The sequence below is a fragment of the Aythya ferina genome, assembly GCF_964211825.1.
Source record: "Aythya ferina genome assembly, chromosome: 5".
Taxonomy (NCBI): Eukaryota; Metazoa; Chordata; class Aves; order Anseriformes; family Anatidae; genus Aythya; species Aythya ferina.
The window spans coordinates 6,547,846-6,568,938 of NC_140301.1; the positions used below are offsets into that span (position 1 = coordinate 6,547,846).

At 36.0% G+C, this 21,093-nt stretch overlaps 1 protein-coding gene across 8 annotated transcripts in view; it reads right to left on the bottom strand.

Annotated features, from left to right (window-relative positions):
• SPON1 (spondin 1) overlaps positions 1–21,093 on the bottom strand; it is a 398,866-nt gene that overhangs the window by 122,908 nt on the left and 254,865 nt on the right. For all 8 annotated transcript variants that reach the window (XM_084521957.1, XM_084521961.1, XM_084521956.1 and 5 more), the window contains one exon: positions 350–423. In XM_084521957.1, coding sequence (XP_084378083.1) covers positions 350–423 — 74 coding nt within the window. The remainder of the gene's footprint in view (positions 1–349; positions 424–21,093) is intronic.

Below are 21,093 nucleotides of genomic sequence, written 5' to 3' on the forward strand. Positions count from 1 at the left end.
AAACAAAAATTATCACAAAGGACAACTAAACTTGTCTTCTCTTCCTCGTGTGAATTTTAAATACCTCCCCTATGCTTAGGTTTAGGAAAGAATGAAATAGTCTGGGATTCATTAAACTACATGCTCTGGGGACAAACAGGTTTCACACCAGGTAAAAAGGTGCAAGTGTCACATTTAGGTGAAAACAAGGAAGGGTATATATGAGAAACATTTGCAGAGTAAGGAAGAACACTGTTGAATAAGAGATCCTAAATTTGAACCTAGATGAAACCGCTGAAGGCCTCAAATTTTTAATTGGATATAATGAGTTAGGAGAAAACAGCAGAACATGACAAGGAAGTAACCTTACCTTGTTCACAAATTTTTTTGGTGAGAGAGCCCTCATCTTGAAAATAAATGATGCGCTTCTGCACAATACTGGCTCTGCAAAGAAAAAAAAAGTTTGAAATGTTTATTTCTTAAAGGAAAAAAAAAGTGTATGACACAGTAGCAGAAGGACAGAACCAGAGTGCTAAAACGTAGGCATATTTTCTTCTTGTGACAATATATACAGTACTAAGTCTAGGATATTTTTATTTCAACTTCCATTTGAGGTTGTACAGATGAATTTGCACAGCTTGCTCATCCTTAACAGAGGATCTTGTAAAGGACGGTGTGGCAAAAGACAGTACAGGAAACCAAACAAGGCTGTGAAAAAAGCTGTATGAAACAAAAATGAATAAGTTTGACTTTTACGGAAAGCAATAGCATTATCTGCCAGCATTTGGTGGAGGGAAGCATAGTGAGTTAGCAGCAGCCATCCAGACCTAGACAGGTTGTGCAATTTCCATCCCTGGAGGTATTCAAAATTTGATTCATACTCATCCCTGAACAGCCTGATGTAGCAACATCTACTTCGAGCAGGCAGGTGGATGAAATGATTTGCAGAGGTCCCTTCCAATGTAAATTATTCTATGATCCTATGCTTTAAATCTCATTCTAAAGAACTGGTTTTGCAAAGCTTACTGTAAAAAAGCACATACACTTAAAAATCTAAACAAACAAGAAATCAGCTTTCTGGTGAAGGAGCTCCAAAATCTGCAGATAACAAAAACATTAGAAGTATTTAATTTCAGAAACAGCTATTTTAGAAATAAAATATAGAAAGGTTGCTTGAAGTTTACTTATTTTATTCTTTTTGCTGTGGTTAGCTCATCAGTGCGAAATGTCAAGGGAATTGTTTCTTTTCTAACAGCAAAAGCTTCACAACTCTCTGAATCATTATCTCTTCAGCTGTGTTTGAGATTATATATGGAGCCAATAATCCAAATTAAGCCAATGGGAGTTTTGTTGCTTACTCCAGCTGGGAGCTGACTGATATATTAGATGGCTGCATAGACATCCAAAGCAGGCACATAACATTGCAATAGTCAGACAGAACTAGCATTAAACTAAATTTAAAATATTCAGTGTTTAAATAATAATTTTCTAGATTGGAGACTGACCAACTGATCAGATCAGTATATGTTCCTACTTTTAATCACTACTTGTATTTATTTCTTTATTAATTATTTTGACAGAACTTTTATTCTTCTATAAAAGTCCCGATTTTGACTAAAGACTCTTTCTTTGAGTTTTGATGCTTACAAAAATAGCTTTAAAATGGAACGGCTAACTTTTACAGAGACACAAGAAAGCTTTCAAGAATTTACACGAGGTACACATCGGCTGTCTATATAAATCCTGCCTGTCCCTTCCCACAACCAGTGCTATCTAAACTGTATGGGAAGGGGAGATTTGATTGCTTTTCCCCTACATTTTAACAGATTTAGGGGATTTTTAATTGAGTTGTTTCTCTCTGTCTGCTAGCAAAACCAACTAAGTAAAACGGGAAAAGGGAAAACAGGTCTCCCACCAACACATTAGCACACCATCAAAGAAAGAAAAAGGAAATCAATGCATCTCCAAAATCTGCTTGAGTTCTCATTACCTTCACGTGATGCTTTTCAGTATTTGTTAAAGCTTTTGCATCGCATCACATTATGAGCAAAATCATATGCATAACAAGCAGACTCATTTCCTTTTACTTACATCTAGCAGCATCTGGTTTTATTTAAAAAAAAAAAAAAAAAAAAAAAAAAAAAAAGGTTGTTTCTGTTTTGTAGTTCTCTCAGAAAAAACAAGGGATATCTGGTAGCTTTCTGTAATATTTGCTTTCGCGATGCTGTTTCAGGATGTTCATAGGTTGGATACAAGCAGGTCACAGTCTCTGTCCTGTCATGGTTTGACCAGACCACATCTGAGCACAAGGAGGATGAGACCTGCCCTAAGAGACTTCCCTGGAATGATAAGGCGTCTCCAGCACAATTCTGCAATAACTGTGCCATTCTTCTGGGAAAAGCTTTAGCAAAATCACATAAATTACATTTGGGATATTAACAAGCAGGAACATCATAAACCATAAAAATTCAGAGCAATCTTGGGGATGCAAGTCATATCAGAAAATTCGTGGTTTTTTTTTTTCCCTTTTTCTGTAGAAACAGATTTAGATCATCTTCCTTACACCTTTTGTCAAATCATAACGTCAACAGAAATAATCTTACTTTAAAGTGCCTCTGTGGGTGTAATGATGTGACAAAAGAAGCATGGAAGAGGATCTATAAGAATTGTTCCTATGACATTTTTAAGCTTACATGAAAAGCATTAAGTACAATATTAGAGTTACATTTTAATGAAATAGATTTTGCCAGAGCTTGTGAATATACCCTAAGTTTAAAGGCACGTCCACTTTGTCCATTTCTATTCTAGTTCTTACAAAGCTCATGCTTCCTTACAACACGTGGTCCTCTAACAAAACATGTGAATACAATTTCAAGCACCATGTAAATGCCCTGCATGAACTGAGGAAGTAGTGAGTAAGATGCCCAAGTCATTCCCTCACCCTTACAGAAGCACAGTACCCTTTCCAGGCTTTTTTCTTTATTCCAAAAGCAAATTTCCACAGTGCTTTGCTGTCTTAGATTTCTTGGCTAAGCATTGCAACAGCTACAGATTCAGCAGTTCTTAATACAGGATAACCTTTTTGATTCATACAAATATATAAATGTACTTATTTATGGGAAAAGAACTTCTGGTGACGCTGGGTTTTGCCAGAAGTTGCAGACCACCAGCAAAATCAACACTTGAAAGTCTGTGAGATAGCAGGGTAAAATTCACTTTAGGAAATTCACTGGAAAAGTAAAATATGGATTAAGAAAAAAAGAGTACAAAAAAACCACACCTGGATATTAAGAAAATATAATAAGCTCCTGGACTACGGACAAAAAAAAAAGCTTTGTTCTGTATTACTTATGGGTTAACTTTGTCTTGTCCTTCCAGCCATCAAAACTATTTTGATTATTCCATTCGTTACTGATTTAGTTATATTACTTTAAGTTCCTTCCCACCTCAGAAAGCTACCAAGAACAATTATATTTAATAAGATGTTGAATGCTTAAAGTTTGTTTGCTTTTTGGATTTTGTTGTCTTTTAAAGATAAAGAATTTCTATGGTTAGCTCTGTACCATTTACCCTGGCACTAGAATAATCATATAGTTACCTCTACCATAGTTTTCTTGGTGTTGATGTATAGTTTAAGTGAATTTCCTAATTCTAATGAACTATTTAGGATTTTCTCATTTCGTTTCCTTCTGTCTTGTCTTAGTAAAAACCCACAACTCTGTTGTGCTAATTCACGTAGTTGACCAACATCATCGACTTTTCTTTCAAATGCGTGTATTAAAAATCACTTGAAACTCCTCTGAAAGCATATGCAGCTCTTTAGCTACTCAATGCCTAGCAATTTTTATGCTGGTAGAGTATTTGACAACTATATTCATCAAAACACTTTTCAACTAGGAAACTGAGCTCAGTCTTACCAAAGAAAAAGGTCTCAAACCAGAATCTAACTTTGTCACCAGACTTTGTATTTCATGTTGGATGAGCACAATATTAATGCCAAGTGTATCAGTTTTCCCACATTTACAGCTCTACATGTTATGATTGTCTTTCCTCTAGTAGATCAGTCAGCTGAAAAAATAATAAAAGCTTCCAAAATAAAAATAAAAAATCAGTGCATACACATACACTGGAATATCCTTCTTCAGTTTTATTTTTAAACATTTTACCTGCACTGTCAGAAAATGCAACTGAGCAAAACCCCACAGCAAGAGCAAAGTACTCTAAACTCACCTTTACAACCTTATTGTAGCTTCAAAGTCCTTTTGGTTGTCCTTCATATCATACTCAGGCCTATTGTCCCATGCATACATGGAAGCTCACTGACTGCAGGACTGATCTGGCCATCATATATAATACAACAAAAAGCTCTAAGGAAAAACAAAATTATATATGCTGCTATCTTGCATTTGTCCTCAGAAAATCTCTCTGTTCCTTGCTTGAATGGTCGCAGGACATAAATATTAAATCTAATATCTTCAGGATAAAAACTCGGCATGACAAAATCATTTCTGACATGTACGCTACACCATTTACTTGCAAAATCAAAAAAAAAAAAAAGAAAAAAAAAGAAAAAGATGAAAGAATGAGCTCGCCCAGGTCTCTTGAGAAAAATTCCCATTTCTTAAAACCCATTGCTATTTGTGAGCTTTATCTTCACCATGTATTTTGATAGTCACAATTTTTGAAGCAAGTTCCACCTCCTTGAGTTTCAAACTACGCTCTATAAATTATACTGCAAAGAACAGTCAGAAAATATTGGCTAGGACTGGCTGGTTGGAGGACATTTATTTTGTTATTCTAAGTGCTGATTTTGTATAGAAGATAGAAGAAATCTATCGAATGTTGGAGTATAGTTTTTATTAAGCTAGGGAGCTCAGAGCTGTACCATCTGATAGCTATATCAGTGAGCTAACTTGCAGTGATCTGATGTAGAGCACTTGTGCATTAACAGACAAATCCTAAAATCAAAATAATAAATTGAAACAAAACAAAACAAAAAGCTGTTCAAGCATGGTTCTATCTTTGCTTTAAAAGTCCATGCAACCTGTATAACACTCACCCACTCGCACAAGGAACTCAAATGTTTAATCCCTTTGGACATTCAAGAGAAGAAAGAAAAGAAAGAGAAAACCATGTCCCCATTTTCAGAGCTGGTAGCCCACTTCATCTGCTATGACAGAACGTGGCAGAGAATGAACAACATGATCAAAGGATATGTTCAAAACCCTGCCACATGTTACTCCTCATCAGTCCACATTAAAAATAATATTAAAAAAAAATCCACATCACAGCTTGTCCTCTGTTGGTTTGGCCACTAATGAAGAGCAAGCATGGGTGGCCTTGGCACAGTATAAAGCATATTTACCCCTTTACAATATCCCTTTTAAGCTATATACCCTACATGTATTTCCCTTCCCTCTCAAACTCCCTCCCCATGCTCCAGGTTGGGGGATTTAAAAAAAAAAAAAAAAGAATTTTGTGGGTTTTATTTTTTATTCTTACCCTTTTCTGTTTTGTGCACTGCATTACCAAAGCAAAATAAGTTAAACTCATCTGCATGAGCGCCCAGTTAACAAAGCTTGAAAGCAATCCCCAAGATTTTAGAATAATTGTTCTAAATTTTCGATATTCTTATGGGATTTGGGAAGGAAGGAATTGAATCAATAGATACTAACAAAATATCAGAGCTGTCATCCTCCAACTACTCCTTTAGAATATGTCTCCATTAGCAATATGCAAAGTTATATTTCAATGAGTAAATTATTTGCTTGTACAGACAAGAATTGTGTATCAAAAGCAATATCCTAATCAAGTCCACCCCCTTGTAAAATACCGATTATGTGGTATTCAGATGCAGGAATCCAGGTAGGACTAATGTTTTTCATGCTTCCAAGTTCAGAAAAAACATTGCCACATTTTAGTCTACAGGAGCCTGAAGGCTAAAGCACCACAATGGATGACAAGACAAATTAATACCAATTAAAAATAAGTATTAAGTATAAGTGCCTAACACTGACTTCTTAAGAGAGACTTTAATGTTATGAATGTATTTGCCTAGAGAAGTATAACTTTGATGTGTCTCCTACAGTAGTTGAGATTAAGTCTGACATCCCAAATCCGTTGTAGCTGGATCTGGAGCAGGATCAGAAGAAAGAGACTTGTTATTTTGTTGGTGCAGCTTATCCAGAGACTTCAGCTTTCAAGAATTAATACCTTTAACAAGTGAATCTCTTCTACTTCATCTTTTCTAAGCACTTTAACTGACAGCTGAGACTACAGCCTACTGAACCGTCAGATGCATGATGCCAGGAGATACTGGTTGTTTACGCTGGAAGTATGAGGACAGAGAAAAGAACAGACTGATAAAAAGAAGAGGGTCAAGATCTGCAACCTTTCCACTTTCCCCATTCTGTGGGAACAGAACACGGGACATGTGAAGAAGGCACATTCAAATTGTATTTGAGAAATAGTTGAAAGAGTATCCCACTCATGCAACACATGCAATTAAGAAAGAATGATCAAAGTAATCCATTAAATGACTTTATGCTATCAGGAAAGTTTTAACAAGGCTCATCCTCTTACTCTTTTTTCAAAATCTGCTGCAACAAGTTTGCAGCTGCAGACAATGTTGGAGTGGTGCCTTCAGTTCACACAGTTGTTTTGGCTGAAAAAAGTATCTGGAGTAAGGATTTGTGGCAAATATTGTTGAAAAACTTTGGTACATAAATTGCTGGAGGATGCACCTGCAGGGAACTTGTGCGGCACGCATTTTGCTCTTCCTAATTCAGTTCCGTGCATGCCAAATTCAATACACCCTTCTCATGTCTGTTCAGCTGTTGCACCCATAGCACTGGTAGCAGTTTTGCTGTAACAGGTCCAAAGAACAAGCCAGTCCCAGTAATCTATGAATACATGGAAATATCAGTAGCAGAGCTGCATTATTCAGCCTATGTTTGGGAATGCTTAGCAGCTGCCTGGACAATACAAAAACCATGTGCTGCCCCTATCGTGATCCAAATAGATGTCTCCTCCGAAGTATACTCTCCCACGATCACTGACAGGAAGCACAGAGCATCCAATATTTCTGTTGCTCTATAGGCATTAATATTAACAAACCAGAGATTAACCTCAGAAATCTTCAGTAACCTGATCTCTTTAAAGTGTGCTATAATCAATATGGGAGCAGAAGGTCAATGCCCAGTCATTTACAACACCAACTATGAACAGGACTGAAGGAAGATTTTGAAGGATTTTAGTACAAAATTACAGCACAAATTACCTTTGGCTCACTGATGGAAGTTCAATGAATATTGATGGCAATGGTGCTGAGGGCATGCATGCCTTGAACCTGAATGGGACAACATAAAACAACCACTCCGAGCAGGTCAGCCCAGCAGACAACAATAATCCCTAAGGTTTAAAGGCAACAAAAGGCTGGCTGTGATTTTACCTGCTTCAGGTTATTGTGTGAAGGGAATATGACACTGGATGTTTGACTGGGTTAGGAGAAGCTAAAAGGAGGGGTGACAGAGGTAATTTTGCTTAAGGATTGATGCAAAGAAGATTTATAAGCAGGGGAATTGTGATGGGAGTCAGTTCTCAATTAGGCATCTAAAGGCTGAAAAGAATAAGACTCTAGAGCAGAATGGGGTGAAAAAGTCGACTAAGCAGCTAAAGCAGCAGAAGACCTGCAACATGAGGAAGTGACATTAGGACAGTTACCAGAGCACAGCAGAAACAAACAGATCAAGAAGGTAAACGGAGAAAGAATTGCGAAACACATTACGTGAAAATCAGGAAATTACTCTTAGAGTTAAGGAAGCAGCAATGCTGTAAGGTACAGAAACAGGTGTTAGGAAATGGATCAAAAATTGTCTGAGATACACAGAGGAAGGACAAGACCAAAGTCTAGTCAGACCTTTTTACTACAGCAGCGGATTGGCAGACTGTGGATGTGGCTACAAATAGGTTATACACATTAGCTCCCCAAAAGAGGCTGGGGTAATGAATACTCAATTCTTTTGAAATGACTGATTCTTTCTCAAAATGGTTTGAAGCCTTTTCTGTAAAACAAGATATAGCAGCAGGGAGCAAGGGAAAAAAAAAAAAAAAAAAATCAGTTTCAAGAAGCCTTTTGCTTCTGTGGGAATCCTGAAACATCCCTGACCCAGATAAAGGTCATCATTTCATGGAGGAAGTGATTACAACTATGCTTAAAGCATCGGGGATTAAACAAAAGCTACTCAGTCTGTATCACTCTCAATCATCAGAACAAGAGCACATGAACAGAACTATTAAAGCATTATTGTGAACAGTAGTAAGTAATAATGGAAACGATTATGATGATAAATTACCCTTAATATTAGAAGCTGTAAGAAGCGGGCACAGACTAAACTAAGAACTGGAATCCAATCCTACCAAGTTTTACTTGGAACAAAAGTGCAATTAATTAGATACTTAATTTCATTAGAAACTCCTAGAGAGGAAGATACTTTAACACGGACAGTCAAAATACACCAAGAGTGATCAGAGATATGAGTGCAAGGGATCAAGCACAGCAGACACAAGCAGGGGCGCTCCTTCTGTTGTATGTATGGGAAATAAACAAACTGAAAACATTTTTGAGATTGACACCTAAGCAGTGCAAGTTAAACATTTTCAATAGTCAGTTTAGATTTCAAAAATGAAGTATAAAGGAAAACAAACCTGATCTTCAAGACAAACCATAAGTTGTACCTATCTGACTTCATAAATATATACGTATAGTTAGCAGTTGTTTACACCTACAGAAAAAGAGACAGAAAGCCACACACATTGAAAATTGAAAACATACAATTATTAGATACCCTGATGCTGAAATGTTTTGAAAACCTAGATGTGTGCTGCAATCTCTTGCTGCTGATGATTGTGAGATGACCTTCTACTGAGAACTGACCTTCTTTTAAAATCAATTACCAACTTCAATTTCACTTAATCGGATGAAAATCACAGCCTTAATTTCTTCTGAGTAGCCTCTGGAATACTAGAAAATTATAAGGACATCACTTAAAACTGCCGTATTGCCAAGCAAAGTTGTTTTTTTTCCTGGTAATGTCAATGAAGAAAACACATATCTGAATATATCTGAAATTTGCTTCCTCTTCATGAGTTTGGCTTTATTTTATTTACTGGCTTGAAAGTTTTTAGTACTTTCTAAGTTCTAAGTAGAACTACGGGTGGCAGAAATATAGACTGCTACTATAAAACTGGCAAGAATGAAGAGCTATTTGTGTTTCTTCACTACATTGAAGACAGTGCTTTGTCTATGATTTATTCAGACAAACTAGATAAATGCCTGTTAGGATTTGTTATCTAAAGTAACTCTGATGAAAAAGAGAATTTCTTTGTGAACTGACATAAAATGGTGGTACCTCATATACACGGAAACATCTCCGCAGCGTAGAACGTTGTTTTATTTTGTATGAGTTTTCTCTCATCATATATTTATTTCGGCAAACAATCGCAAGGCAATTGCAGCACAGGAGAGCACACCTTTTTTTCCAAGTACAGAATAAGTTTATATTGCAGCTTCAGAGAGAAAGCTATGGGAAGAAATATTATGTCAGGTGATCTGTAGAACTTCAGTTGTTGGAAGATATTCAAGTTATCACCAGGCTATGTACACTGTGCAGTGAGTGAGTGTCAAATTAACCTCCTAATGAAGAGAGCTGATCATTTTTGTAGCCAAAAGGCCCTGTGTCTGCAAGTCTGCCCTTTCAGCAGCAAAAGAAAAACCAGAAATAAGAAAAGAATTCAAGTTTGCTTTCTGGTGCACTGCAAGACCTTAAACTACGTTCTGAAAAAGCAGTGAACTGACTGGGCAACAAATCCATTTCTGCAGGAAAGCAGAGCAGGAAGCATGCAGACTGCTACTGTTAGGAAAGCAAAGATACTGAATGCATATCCAATGAAGTAGAAAAGACAGAAAAAGTGGCTACCTAATTACTGAAAGGAAAAGAAAAGAATGGTTGACCCAACTATTTGCTGAATTTTGTGTTTCAGTCCATTCACACATCCCTTCCAAAGATCATCAGACGAGATAAGTAGAATGACAAGAATCGATTCAGCAGTCTGTTGACACAAGGAACAATTCCTTTTCTAGGTGATTTTTTCTGTTTATCGTTTCAAAAAAATTACAACAATACATGCAGCTGCTCCTTTAAAGAAACAAATCAGAACTGATTTTGTGGTTCTTCATAAGAAAAAAAGAATCAAGATAAATACCATGTTCAGGTTCTGGGACCTTGATTTGTGTAATACATTGCTCTTAGATAGTCTTCAGTTAATACATTTAAATCTACACGAGGAGTTAAATACTTTTCACCATAAGTAATGATGGCATAATCTAGCATTTTGTTAATTCAGCCATTTGCCTTTTATACTAAAATACAGCTGCGCCTGAAACTGTGAGATGCACTATATAGAATTACTTTAGATCTCTGTGGGCATGCAGACAGTCCAACAAATACTGAACTCAGCAAGCCAGAAAAAAATCTGCTAAAAATATGCCTATATACTTCTTAAATTTAACAAGTTTACTTTCACACCCTCACAGAAACAGTCTTGAAATGCCTGAACAGATATTACAGAAGGAGCAAATGACCAGTAAGATACACCCTTTTTACGACTAACTTACTTTGTAACTTCTAAGAATTGCCAAAGGGTTGTAGGATTAAGATCGCATAGTGTTAATTTTAGCTCTCTTTCCTGGGTCTACACACATTTAGAACAACGAAAGATCTTGCCAAGATATTTCACCTGCACGTTATATTGAAGCCTCTTACTCACTGGGCATACGCTGGATAAAATCACTGGTTAATAAAATTAAAAATGAACCACATTAATGTTACTTAACTTTTTCATGATCTTATTTCCTCATTACTGGATCCAATTTGACCTTCACTTCTGTTGATGTGAAATGAGAATACCATTACACTACAGTGAACAACATTATGATTGTATGAGATTGAAACCACTGGTGCTCTGGTTTTAATATAAAAATTTTTTTCCCTGTAAATTGTATAAGTAATATGACATTTGATCCATATGTATACACAAATATGTAGGGTTTTTTAATGGTATTCCATTTGTTTTCTAAAGTGTACTACATTAAAACAATACCTTCAGTTCCTGACATAAGAGACAAATAATTTCTTGAACATGACTTATTGTGCATTGAGAAAGCTTAATTTCAGTTCATGTGGTAATAAAAAAATAGATTAAAAACATTCAGTCAAAAAATGTGGAAACAATTCTGATGTCATCAATAGTGACTGTTTTATGTTTTGAAAGGAAATCAAATTATGACTACTGTGATTATTTCTATTCCTTCCTCTGTTTCCCCTCAAAATTGACAATGTCATTGAAGTCAAATTAAACATCTGTTTGTAAAATAAAACAGAGTGCTACTGACAGCTGCTGCAGAATGGCAAATGTTCTACAGCTGCCAGGCTCCTAAATTAACAATGATTTTCATTTACAAACACCAAACAACAAGAAAATAATAGAGTGGGTTTTGTGTGTGTGTGTATTTTTTTTCTCCTCCCAATACTTGGAATTTATGAAAACACAGACTGTACTAGGGACCTACCCAGAAAGAAATCAGAATTTAGTGCTTTTACTTCTGCATTTACTGAAAGCAAAATTCAGACAAAATCAAATTGCACTGCAAGATACTTTGGAGAACTTCTGTCCATAAATGTCATAATCCTTTTGCATTTCCTCTCCTGGATATGCAACTAGATGTAACAACTCTCACAGGATTTATCCTTTTCCAACACAACTTTTGTCAATTAAATAATACTACTGAGTAAAAACATTTTACTGATTCTTCATACCTTTTCTAGATTTATATATATATATGTATACATCAAACTAGCAATTTTTTCAACATTTTATTAAAAATGCTTGCATCAGACTCAGATGGCATGAATTTCTACACCACCACGTTGAAGTATTTAAAACAAATGAATTTGTCTTCTTGTGTTTAGAACTCAGCTGGAACTCACTGAAGGGTTTCAAGTTCAGTGAGGTTATGCAAATATCAACATTTTCATTAATAACTTGAATGATGGAATACAGAACAAGCTACTGACTGCAGAAAATATCAAGCCGCAGTTGATTAAAATGCAAAGTGGTTCATAAATCTGAGGAATTCTGAAAAACAGTAATTAAATAATGTTAAATATAAAGTCCTAGTTTTAGATAAGAATAATTACTTGCACAAAGACAGAAAGGGAAAAGCCAATGAGACAGAAGTATTTGATATCAGGATGAAGGAGTTCCAGTGGATGAGAAGCTGAATACAAGTAAATGTTATTCTGTTACAAAAAGTACTCCCCTGAAAGCTCTTTCTCTAAGACTGAGCAGAGCCAAATGAGCTATCTGTAGGATTAAAATGCTCAGGTTTAAGTAGCACTGTTTAAGGATACCAACCATTTGGAGAAAGTTCAGACAAGACTACTGAGAAGAATCAGATATCTAGAAGGTGAAAAAAATGAAGGAGCTGAGGTTAAACAGTCTAGAAAAAAGTCTGAAGTAAAGATATGGGTTGAAGAGGGGGGTTGATGAGGTAAAATTACAGCACCTAAGGTTAAGGGCCAACAGAGGAATCATTTTAGCAAAACAGTAGCAACAACAAATAAGTATTGGTATCAGTTACTTATGAGGACTGTCAGGACTCCATCACTGGAAGTTTAGAAGAACAGAGGTGGACAGGGACAACTCAAGCAAAGCTCATCCTGAAGTCAAACAGCAAAAGACAGGTATTGCACCAAATAAGTCCCTTGCATCAGAATTTATTATGAGTTCTCTATTTATATTGAAGCTTTGGATCAGAAAGTAGAATTACTAGAAACCACTAAACCTGATTTACTACTGCTTCATGTGTTTTTTTTTTCAAGTGCACAATTTAAACACAATTTAGGAAGCAATAAGTATCCTCAGAGTAGTGTTGAGCATCTAGAAGGAGCATGGAAGTCAAGCATCTATAACTGTTAAGATATAAAAATGGAAGCTTTAAACATTAAAGATTTAAAAAAATCTTTGCTAAGTACCAAACGGGAATCCAATTGACTTCTGATCATTTCCATGTCTGAGTTACTGTCAGTTGTTACCATTAATGGTTAATCTTAATTGCAGCACTTCTTCACCAGAAAGCATGGAGAAAACACAATGAAGACCAAAAAGAGAAGTGATGGCACTGTCTCTGTCATTCAAAGTGCTGTACTTTTCTAATGCCTGCATTCACACACCACTGCATATCAAAGGCCAATATTGTTTTTGGTCATTGCTGTTCGGTATGGGTTTTTTGGTTAAGTTATTGTTGGGGGATAGAGCAGCTTCTCTTTAAGAAAAAATACAAGTATTTGTGCAATATAATAACCATTTGGACTGATCAGTTGCATGAGTTGCTCACATTTATCACAAAATGTGCCATAACGCTGAATTTTTTTAGTGTGAAATCTTCATATGCTCTTTCAAGGTACAATGTGAAACTGTTGCAAAGGGGATTAGCAGTTTTGCTACTGCAGGATGGATTTGTTCCTTGAAGACAGTGAAGCAACAGAAAAACAGCGGGATTTTTTTTTTCATTAAACAAACACTTTACGTTGACTAGCCTGAATTCAACATTATCATTAATAATAAAACCGTAACCATATTCCCCCTACCACAAGAGGAAAGATCATTCTTTCCTTACTCTGTGCACGTTACGTGGGCAGTGTGCTGTCAGTCCCACCACTCTGCTCCTCATCCACTGCTCAAATTTTAGTGACCTCTCACAACACAAAAGACTGAGAGGTACTAGGAAAAGCAGGCCAGGCACCTCTTGTATAATGCCAGCTCCAAGTCTGGCTTGATTCTATTGCAAGCATCTCCATCAGCTGAAGATATTCATATCTTCTCTCAAACCTGGGACCAATAAATTGCATCTCCAAAGCAACATCCACAGAGCTGGCTGCAGGATATGCATCTGCTTATGCAGCCCAGTCAGAAGAAGAAACCTTTAAATAACCTTTAATCCTTTCCTCTTCATAATGGAAAGATTATCCACTTTTCCCCATCAGCAGGATACACACCCAGCTGCCATCCACTTGAATCATTAACATCATGGATATAGGCAGAAACAGTCACCATCTCACAAGCTTCTCAAAAAATCAGGGCATAAACTCAATTTGCAGGCATGCCCCACACTATGAAGACAGTTGCAGAAACGCATACAAATTCACACACAGGGCCATTTCATAAATGATTGCTAACTGTTTAAGACAGCTGCTAGAAAGTATTCTCTTCTGGTCCTTTATGAACAATTATTTAATTTAAAATGCATTTAATTATAAATGTATAGGAATTTAGAACAAAAATAAGTACAAAAGAAGAATAACGTAAATAAAATTGAAGTGCACATTTATTTCTCATTAAAGTAGAAAATGTTGATTTCAGACTAGTCAATACAAAGAGCTCGTTTCATGCAAAACAATATATTTTATTTTTTTTTCCATTGTTTTCTATTGCTTTGCCCTCTTCAAGGAACAATCCCATCCTTCCATCCTTCAGTAGCAGAACCACTAAGCCCCTTTGCAACACTATGTCTTTGCAAACAAAACAACAGAAATGACTCTAGCTGGATTTTATGGGATTACTCTATTAATTGTACTGTAAAAAAAATATTTGTAAGAGCATAAAATTACATGAAAGTCCATTTACAACAGATAATTTCCAAATTCATGTGTTCCACTGCGAAAATAGAGAAGCAGTATTAAATCTGTGAGAAAGCAAGTGCTTAGGTTTTTGTAGTAAATGTAGATGTGTTTAGTCAGTAGATCCAGAGGCACCTAGATATATTATATATATTATATATATAGTAATATAGAGATATACATTACTGTATATATTAAAATGCAATTATGCGTTTTTATAATACAATATTAGACCTACTCTAAATATAGAAGCTGTGTAGAAGTACAGAAGGTTATTCTTCTTTCCTAGTGCAAGTAAATTCTCTGTGAGTATCTTGCCTAAAAAATGAAAGACGGGACTGTAATAAGTTGCAGTAATATTGCAAATTTTAAAGTTTTGTCCTATTTGTTTTGTAAATATATATATATATTAATCTGGAAGAAGAAAACAATTCTTTTCAAGTAATTAGAACAGTAAAATACTATCTTTTTTTTTTTTTTTTTTTTTTTTTTTGTCTTGTGGTGTTTTATAAAGAGTCCCTGGTTGCTTCTGAGAAAACTGAGGCATTGAAAACCAAGCTGAGCCCACTGTGAAAGACAGGAATGGACAAAGCCTTCTCACTTCCCATCTCTGTCCCTAGTCATTTAAAGCTGTGTACATTCCCATTATATCAACTCCTAAAAGTGAAGAATGGAGAAAAATAAAAGCAGCTCGAGATTTTCTATACATCAAAGGTTGTATTTGTTCTAAGGACATCCAGAGATATCTTAGACTGCTATCTTAATTGCATAGACATACATAGAGTGCCTAAATAAAAGATTTTATTTAAGCTAGACAATAGAAGCATAGCTTCATATTTGTGTGTGTATCAAAAAATGAAGTACAGAAGCTACAGCAGTTGCCATGTGCTAATTAACTGGAAGAAACAGGGTTATTATTTTTCAAACTATTTGTACATGAATTCTGATCATTTCTCTGCATGCAGAAGACTCAATAATTCTATTGGGAAAATCAGTATAACTATTTATAATACGAGAAAAAATTTTTTGAAAATATTTTATAACTGCACTCAGGAGCTCCAGTATTTGTAAATATATATAAACAAACAAAAACAGCAGAAAACCTTCTGTTTTTGTTTTTTGTTTTTGTTTTTTATTTATTTTAAAGTATTCTAATTGACAGTCAAGTAAAATAGTTGGCATTTATGTATCTGGACAATCATACAGGAAGACTGAAGAGAAAATAAAAAGACTGCATTACCACTCAATATCTAATCCAAATGAGCTGAAGGTACTTTTGGGGTTTCCACACCTTGCACATTTAGAGGCATTTGTTAGTGAAGTAGCTCCTCATAGGTGTTCAACTATGTACCAGCAGCTCAAGTGCTTCAAAGTTACCAGTATGGCTTTTCAATAAGCAGAAATACGTGAATCTGTTTTTCAGGAAATACAATCCAGAATTATGCAAGAATCATAAATAGTTGGTAAAATAATATTTCATTTTTAAGCTCAACTCTGTGATCATCTAGCAGATTTGCAATAATTTTGGAAGAAGCACTCTAGCTCCCATCCACCTAACAGAGGAGTCTGACTGATGCAGGCCCACTCTACCACTCATTGACTATTGAAACTTTGTTCTGTTAGGAGCAAGTATGTTCAACTTGCTGTTGTGCCAGAGGATCATAGCATCAATTCTCAGAGAGAGTAATTCTGAAATGCATTTCATTCTGACCATTTCAGTCTGGCATTTCTGATAAACACTTTTCTTAAAACACTGTTATTGAGTTGGTCGCGTATCATTAATTCACGTACCACAGAGCTCCTCTCACGCTTTATGGGTTTTGTTATCCAGATGTGTCATGCTCTAGTTCTCCCCCAGGAGCCCTCTGGTTGGATCTCATCGTGAGTTTTGAGTATGGAGAAGAGAGGGCTGCATACCAAGATCGTTTCAGTAAGCTATGAACTCATGGGGTTTTGTGACACTTGGATCCTTTGCATTTGGTTCTTCTTTTAGTCTTTTCAACATCACATCTCAGTGTAGTGCTTACTCAGACTGAGATGTCAAGCAACCTGAAGGAACACTATGCTTGAAATTACGAGAAAACAAGAAGTGCACATCCAAAAAACTCTAGCTGGATTTCATTCACCTTGAGAGCTTTGAAGGCTCAAGAGCGATAGGATTGCCAGAATCCACATGGAGAATGGAAACTGAATATTATATCCAAGGAGTAGGCCCATATGCTAGCACTGAAGTATCACCCTGGAAGTATGACAGCTTTGCCAGAATAGCACAACTACCTAGAAGTTTTTGCCACTATCTACATTGATATACTAAATCTGTCACAGCTTTTATTTGGAAGGCCACAATTCTTTAAATTTCTTCTATTTTCTGTTAACCACATGCAACCAAAAAACTGTGCAATTAAAAACAAGAGAATTATGTATGCAGGAAAAAAAAAAAAAAAGAGAGAGAGAGAGAGAAAGAAAACAAAACAAAACACTTTTTCTCAAAAATTATAAAACACTCCCCTGAACATGGCTCAGAAAACATTTCCAGAAACAAACAGCAGAGAGATTATGACAAATATGGTGGATTTTTGCAAGAAGCAGTGTTAACAAACAATATTTACAGATAACAGATTTTAATTTGTTGGTTGTTTAAGCATCATATGTATAGCAGAAATAAGTAACTTGTAAGCAAGAACTTCTGCTAAATTTATCATATAAATCACATCCATTGCCCAAGAAGTCTATTATTGCATGAACTAATCACAGAAGTGTTGTTTCTTTTCTAAATAATAATTGCATATTACTTATCTGCATGTGGCCAAAATTTACTACATTAACAATTAGGCTCAGTGAAAAATATCAAATACTAACAAAGGAAAAGATAATTACCACCTAGCAGTACTTGACTCGTCATGCGATCTTCACCAAGTGACAGATTTAATCAATTTGGATATTAACAAGATTCTCCATACCAAGAAATTTTAATACGAAACAAGCTAAGACGATTTACAAAATTTTCTTCACTCCTGTTTTCTATCACAGAATTCTACAAGTACTTGCAGAAAACTATTTCATTCTGTATTTTTCATCAGTTACATGGGCTTGACCTTTACCTAACTTTTCAGTGATGTGAGAGCACCACACTGAGAGACATTTTCTCTTGAGGAATTCAACTAACTAGTTGCGTTTGGAAATTTGGGGCTAAAAGAAGTGATTCTGCATCACAGCCAAGCAACTTCTAATAAACATTTATTCAATTTTTTGTCAATGATGTACATCACTAATTGAAATCCAGATTTAAGACTTTCCTTGATAAAATGGACACATTTCCACTAGCTGCTTTTGCTAGAGAATCATCACAGCTGATGCCTGAAAATAATTCATCTTCTCTTAGTCAGTTTGAAATGTGTGAAAATCTTGCTCTAAAAAACTACAGCATTAAGCTATAATACAACAATAAGTTATAACCAGACAGAAGTACTGATCTGGGGAATGAAAATCTCTACATATTAGTTCTGAATTATACAACCAAATAATGCAAATGTGTGATTTTTGCTAAAAGACTGAAATAAGTACGACGATTTTTAGGTGTGTTTTGTTTTTAAGGGTGTTTTTTTGTTTTTTTTAGTCAAAATAAAAGTCTTTAGATTCACTTACACAAAATATACTAAATATAGAAGTAGACTGGCCAAGTGAGGGTTCAAACCCCTGAAAATTGTTCGCTTCCATGCAATGATGTAAATATTACCAGGCTCTGCCACTGCCCAATTGTCTTTATAATGATTAGTTTTTATAAAAATTGCACATAGCAAAAATAATTTAGAAAATTTCTCAGAGTTTTAACAGTATGTTTTCAAAGGTTTTATAGAGGAAATGCATTCTGAGGAACCCCCAAAATAAGCAATAAAGCTTTAAAACAGCAACTTTTATCAGAAGGTTAAGGAAACAATGTGGTCCTTCCATATTACCGTGTGGTACCTTAGTGTTCCATCAGTCACAAGGAACAAGGGACAGTACGTAGGGATAGAAGGAGTAAATGTTGCACTGTGAACAAGAAATCAAGTAGGCTGCACACAGCATGATAGCTCAGGATAGTCCATACAGATGTCTTCAACCACAGCAGCAAGAAAGATGTAAGCAGTTTCTAAAGCTAGCACAGATGTTAGGGCAACCAAATGAATTCTTATTGCTAAGTAAGACCCTGGTATATCCTGTTTGTGTTTCAGTAATAACTTTGTTCCACATAGCAATACTTTCTATTCCAGTACCTAGTGCCGTGAGACAAGGCTGACTTCTCAATTGGACAGCTGATGGTGCATTCCAGTCCTAATGTGTAATCCTAAAAATCAGAGTGTATAAAATCACCTTGCAGTATCCAAGGCCATCCCCAAAGTGATGTGCTGTTTCTCTATTTCAACCATCTAGAGAAATAATTTTAAGAGCTGGTATGCTGGAGTCTCTGTACCTGTATGTATTTGGATTTAGCTGCATGGAGCTCCTAGCATTTAGGAGGCCAGGGAAAAGAGTGCTTAAAGCTTGAGGGTCTCTTCCAATCTATGTGTGACATCTAATCAAAGTCCTGTGTCTAATTCTGTCCTGTGTCTTCAGTGAGACTCAAGCATAGGCTTAAATGCGTGGACATTTCTTCTTCTAAAGTTCAAGGCTTCAGAATTTTCCCATGATGGGTTTGGATGTAACTATTTGTAATATAACTGTTTGTAGACTGTTGCTTTTATTACGGCATTAAAGCTCACACAAATGTCAGAATAATTGTGAAAACTGCATCCAATGTTTCTATGCTATTCTGTGGAAGATGACCATAAAGCAGGTTTATAAAGAATGTTGACTGTAAGCTCTAATTCAGATGTGATCAAAGTTTGACATCCAAAAGAAAAAATGCAAATATTAATGCTGAAAATACATTGCAATGTATACTGTATGGTGCCACATTATTATGTTAATTTCTGACATTAGCAACTTATAGTAATCATGATTGTTTCATTCATTCTTTGAAGTGCTCTCAGGTCTAGTTACTCTCCCTCTGAGGTCAACAAACCAGCCCCTGGGAGCAGGTCTGTATTTTTTACATATTTCTACTGAAAAGTACCTAACGATTGCCTTTCACTTTCAGCAGTACATAGACACATAAGATATCAGCATGCACTGTAAATAGGTACTTGCAACACTAAAAATTCGTCCTTTCTCTGTGAAGTTCAATTTATAAGATGTTCCTTTAGTTCTTGTTTTTTTTTTTTGGTTTGTTTGTTTGTTGGGAGGGGGGAGGGATGGGGAAGGAGGTTGATAATGACAATCCTGTTTAGGGCAGTAATTAAAAAATCCACCAATTTGAGTTGTTACATACCATGACTGGATGACTGGATTAAAGTTTAAATCACATCTGTCCAAAAGCAGACATGAAAAATCATCACCTTATTACGCTACAGCAAAAATGTCTTGGGTATTTGTTATGCAACTAAGTGGGAGGCTGTTCTGAGTGGAAAAACAAATAGCCCTACCGATAAATAGCTCAACAACTCTGAAAGAATTATCTGGATTGCTGAAGGAATTCCTTTGAAAGCTTTCACATAAAAACCTTAACACACAACCTGTCTGGCCATGCAGCAAGCAGCACACTTAACAGTTTATTTAGCTACAGTCTCATATGCACTTGTTTGTCTTGAGCTTAAAGAAGCCCACAGCTGAATTCTTGGGTTGTTTCAGTAAGCATTGAAACAGGTGTTCTTAAAATTATTTTACTGATCCCAAGAGGCAACAGATAGATGTGCACTGCCAAAGGTTTGAGACTGCTTCACAGCCAGCGTCAGGGCTGAGACCAAATCACCCCCACGTTGCTTGCGCCACTGAGCAGGAGGAGGAAGGAGAAGTTCTGGGTGAGAGGGCAGCAGGCAAGGACCAGCTTGCTGGCCTGTTGAGCAATCAGTTGCAGCACATACAACACATTTTCCTAACATGGCCTGAACTAACTGCAGCACAATCACTATGATAGCATCCCCTTAAAAGCCTAGGGCTGTTTTGCATCTCTGAAGATATTCCCAGTACTGATAAGACTGAAATTTTTTTGGTTTACTGCAGGGCACATCTTAGCAATTGCAGAGGCTTATCCCAGACAGAAGTTCAAAGCAAGAAAAGAAATCCCAATTGTCTACAGATATTTGACCAATCTATCCTATTAAATATGACAAGCAAAATCTAAAGAGATGAGATAATGTTTCTCTGGCACTTTTCTCCAATACTCTTAGTAGTAAGAAGTGACTTAAGATTTCTACAGACAAAAGAGTGGCCCAGCACAGTGCACCTACATAATACTGCCTTTGTCTACTGCTTGAAAAGCATGAGTACACATGCAGCAAACTAAAGAGATAATAGG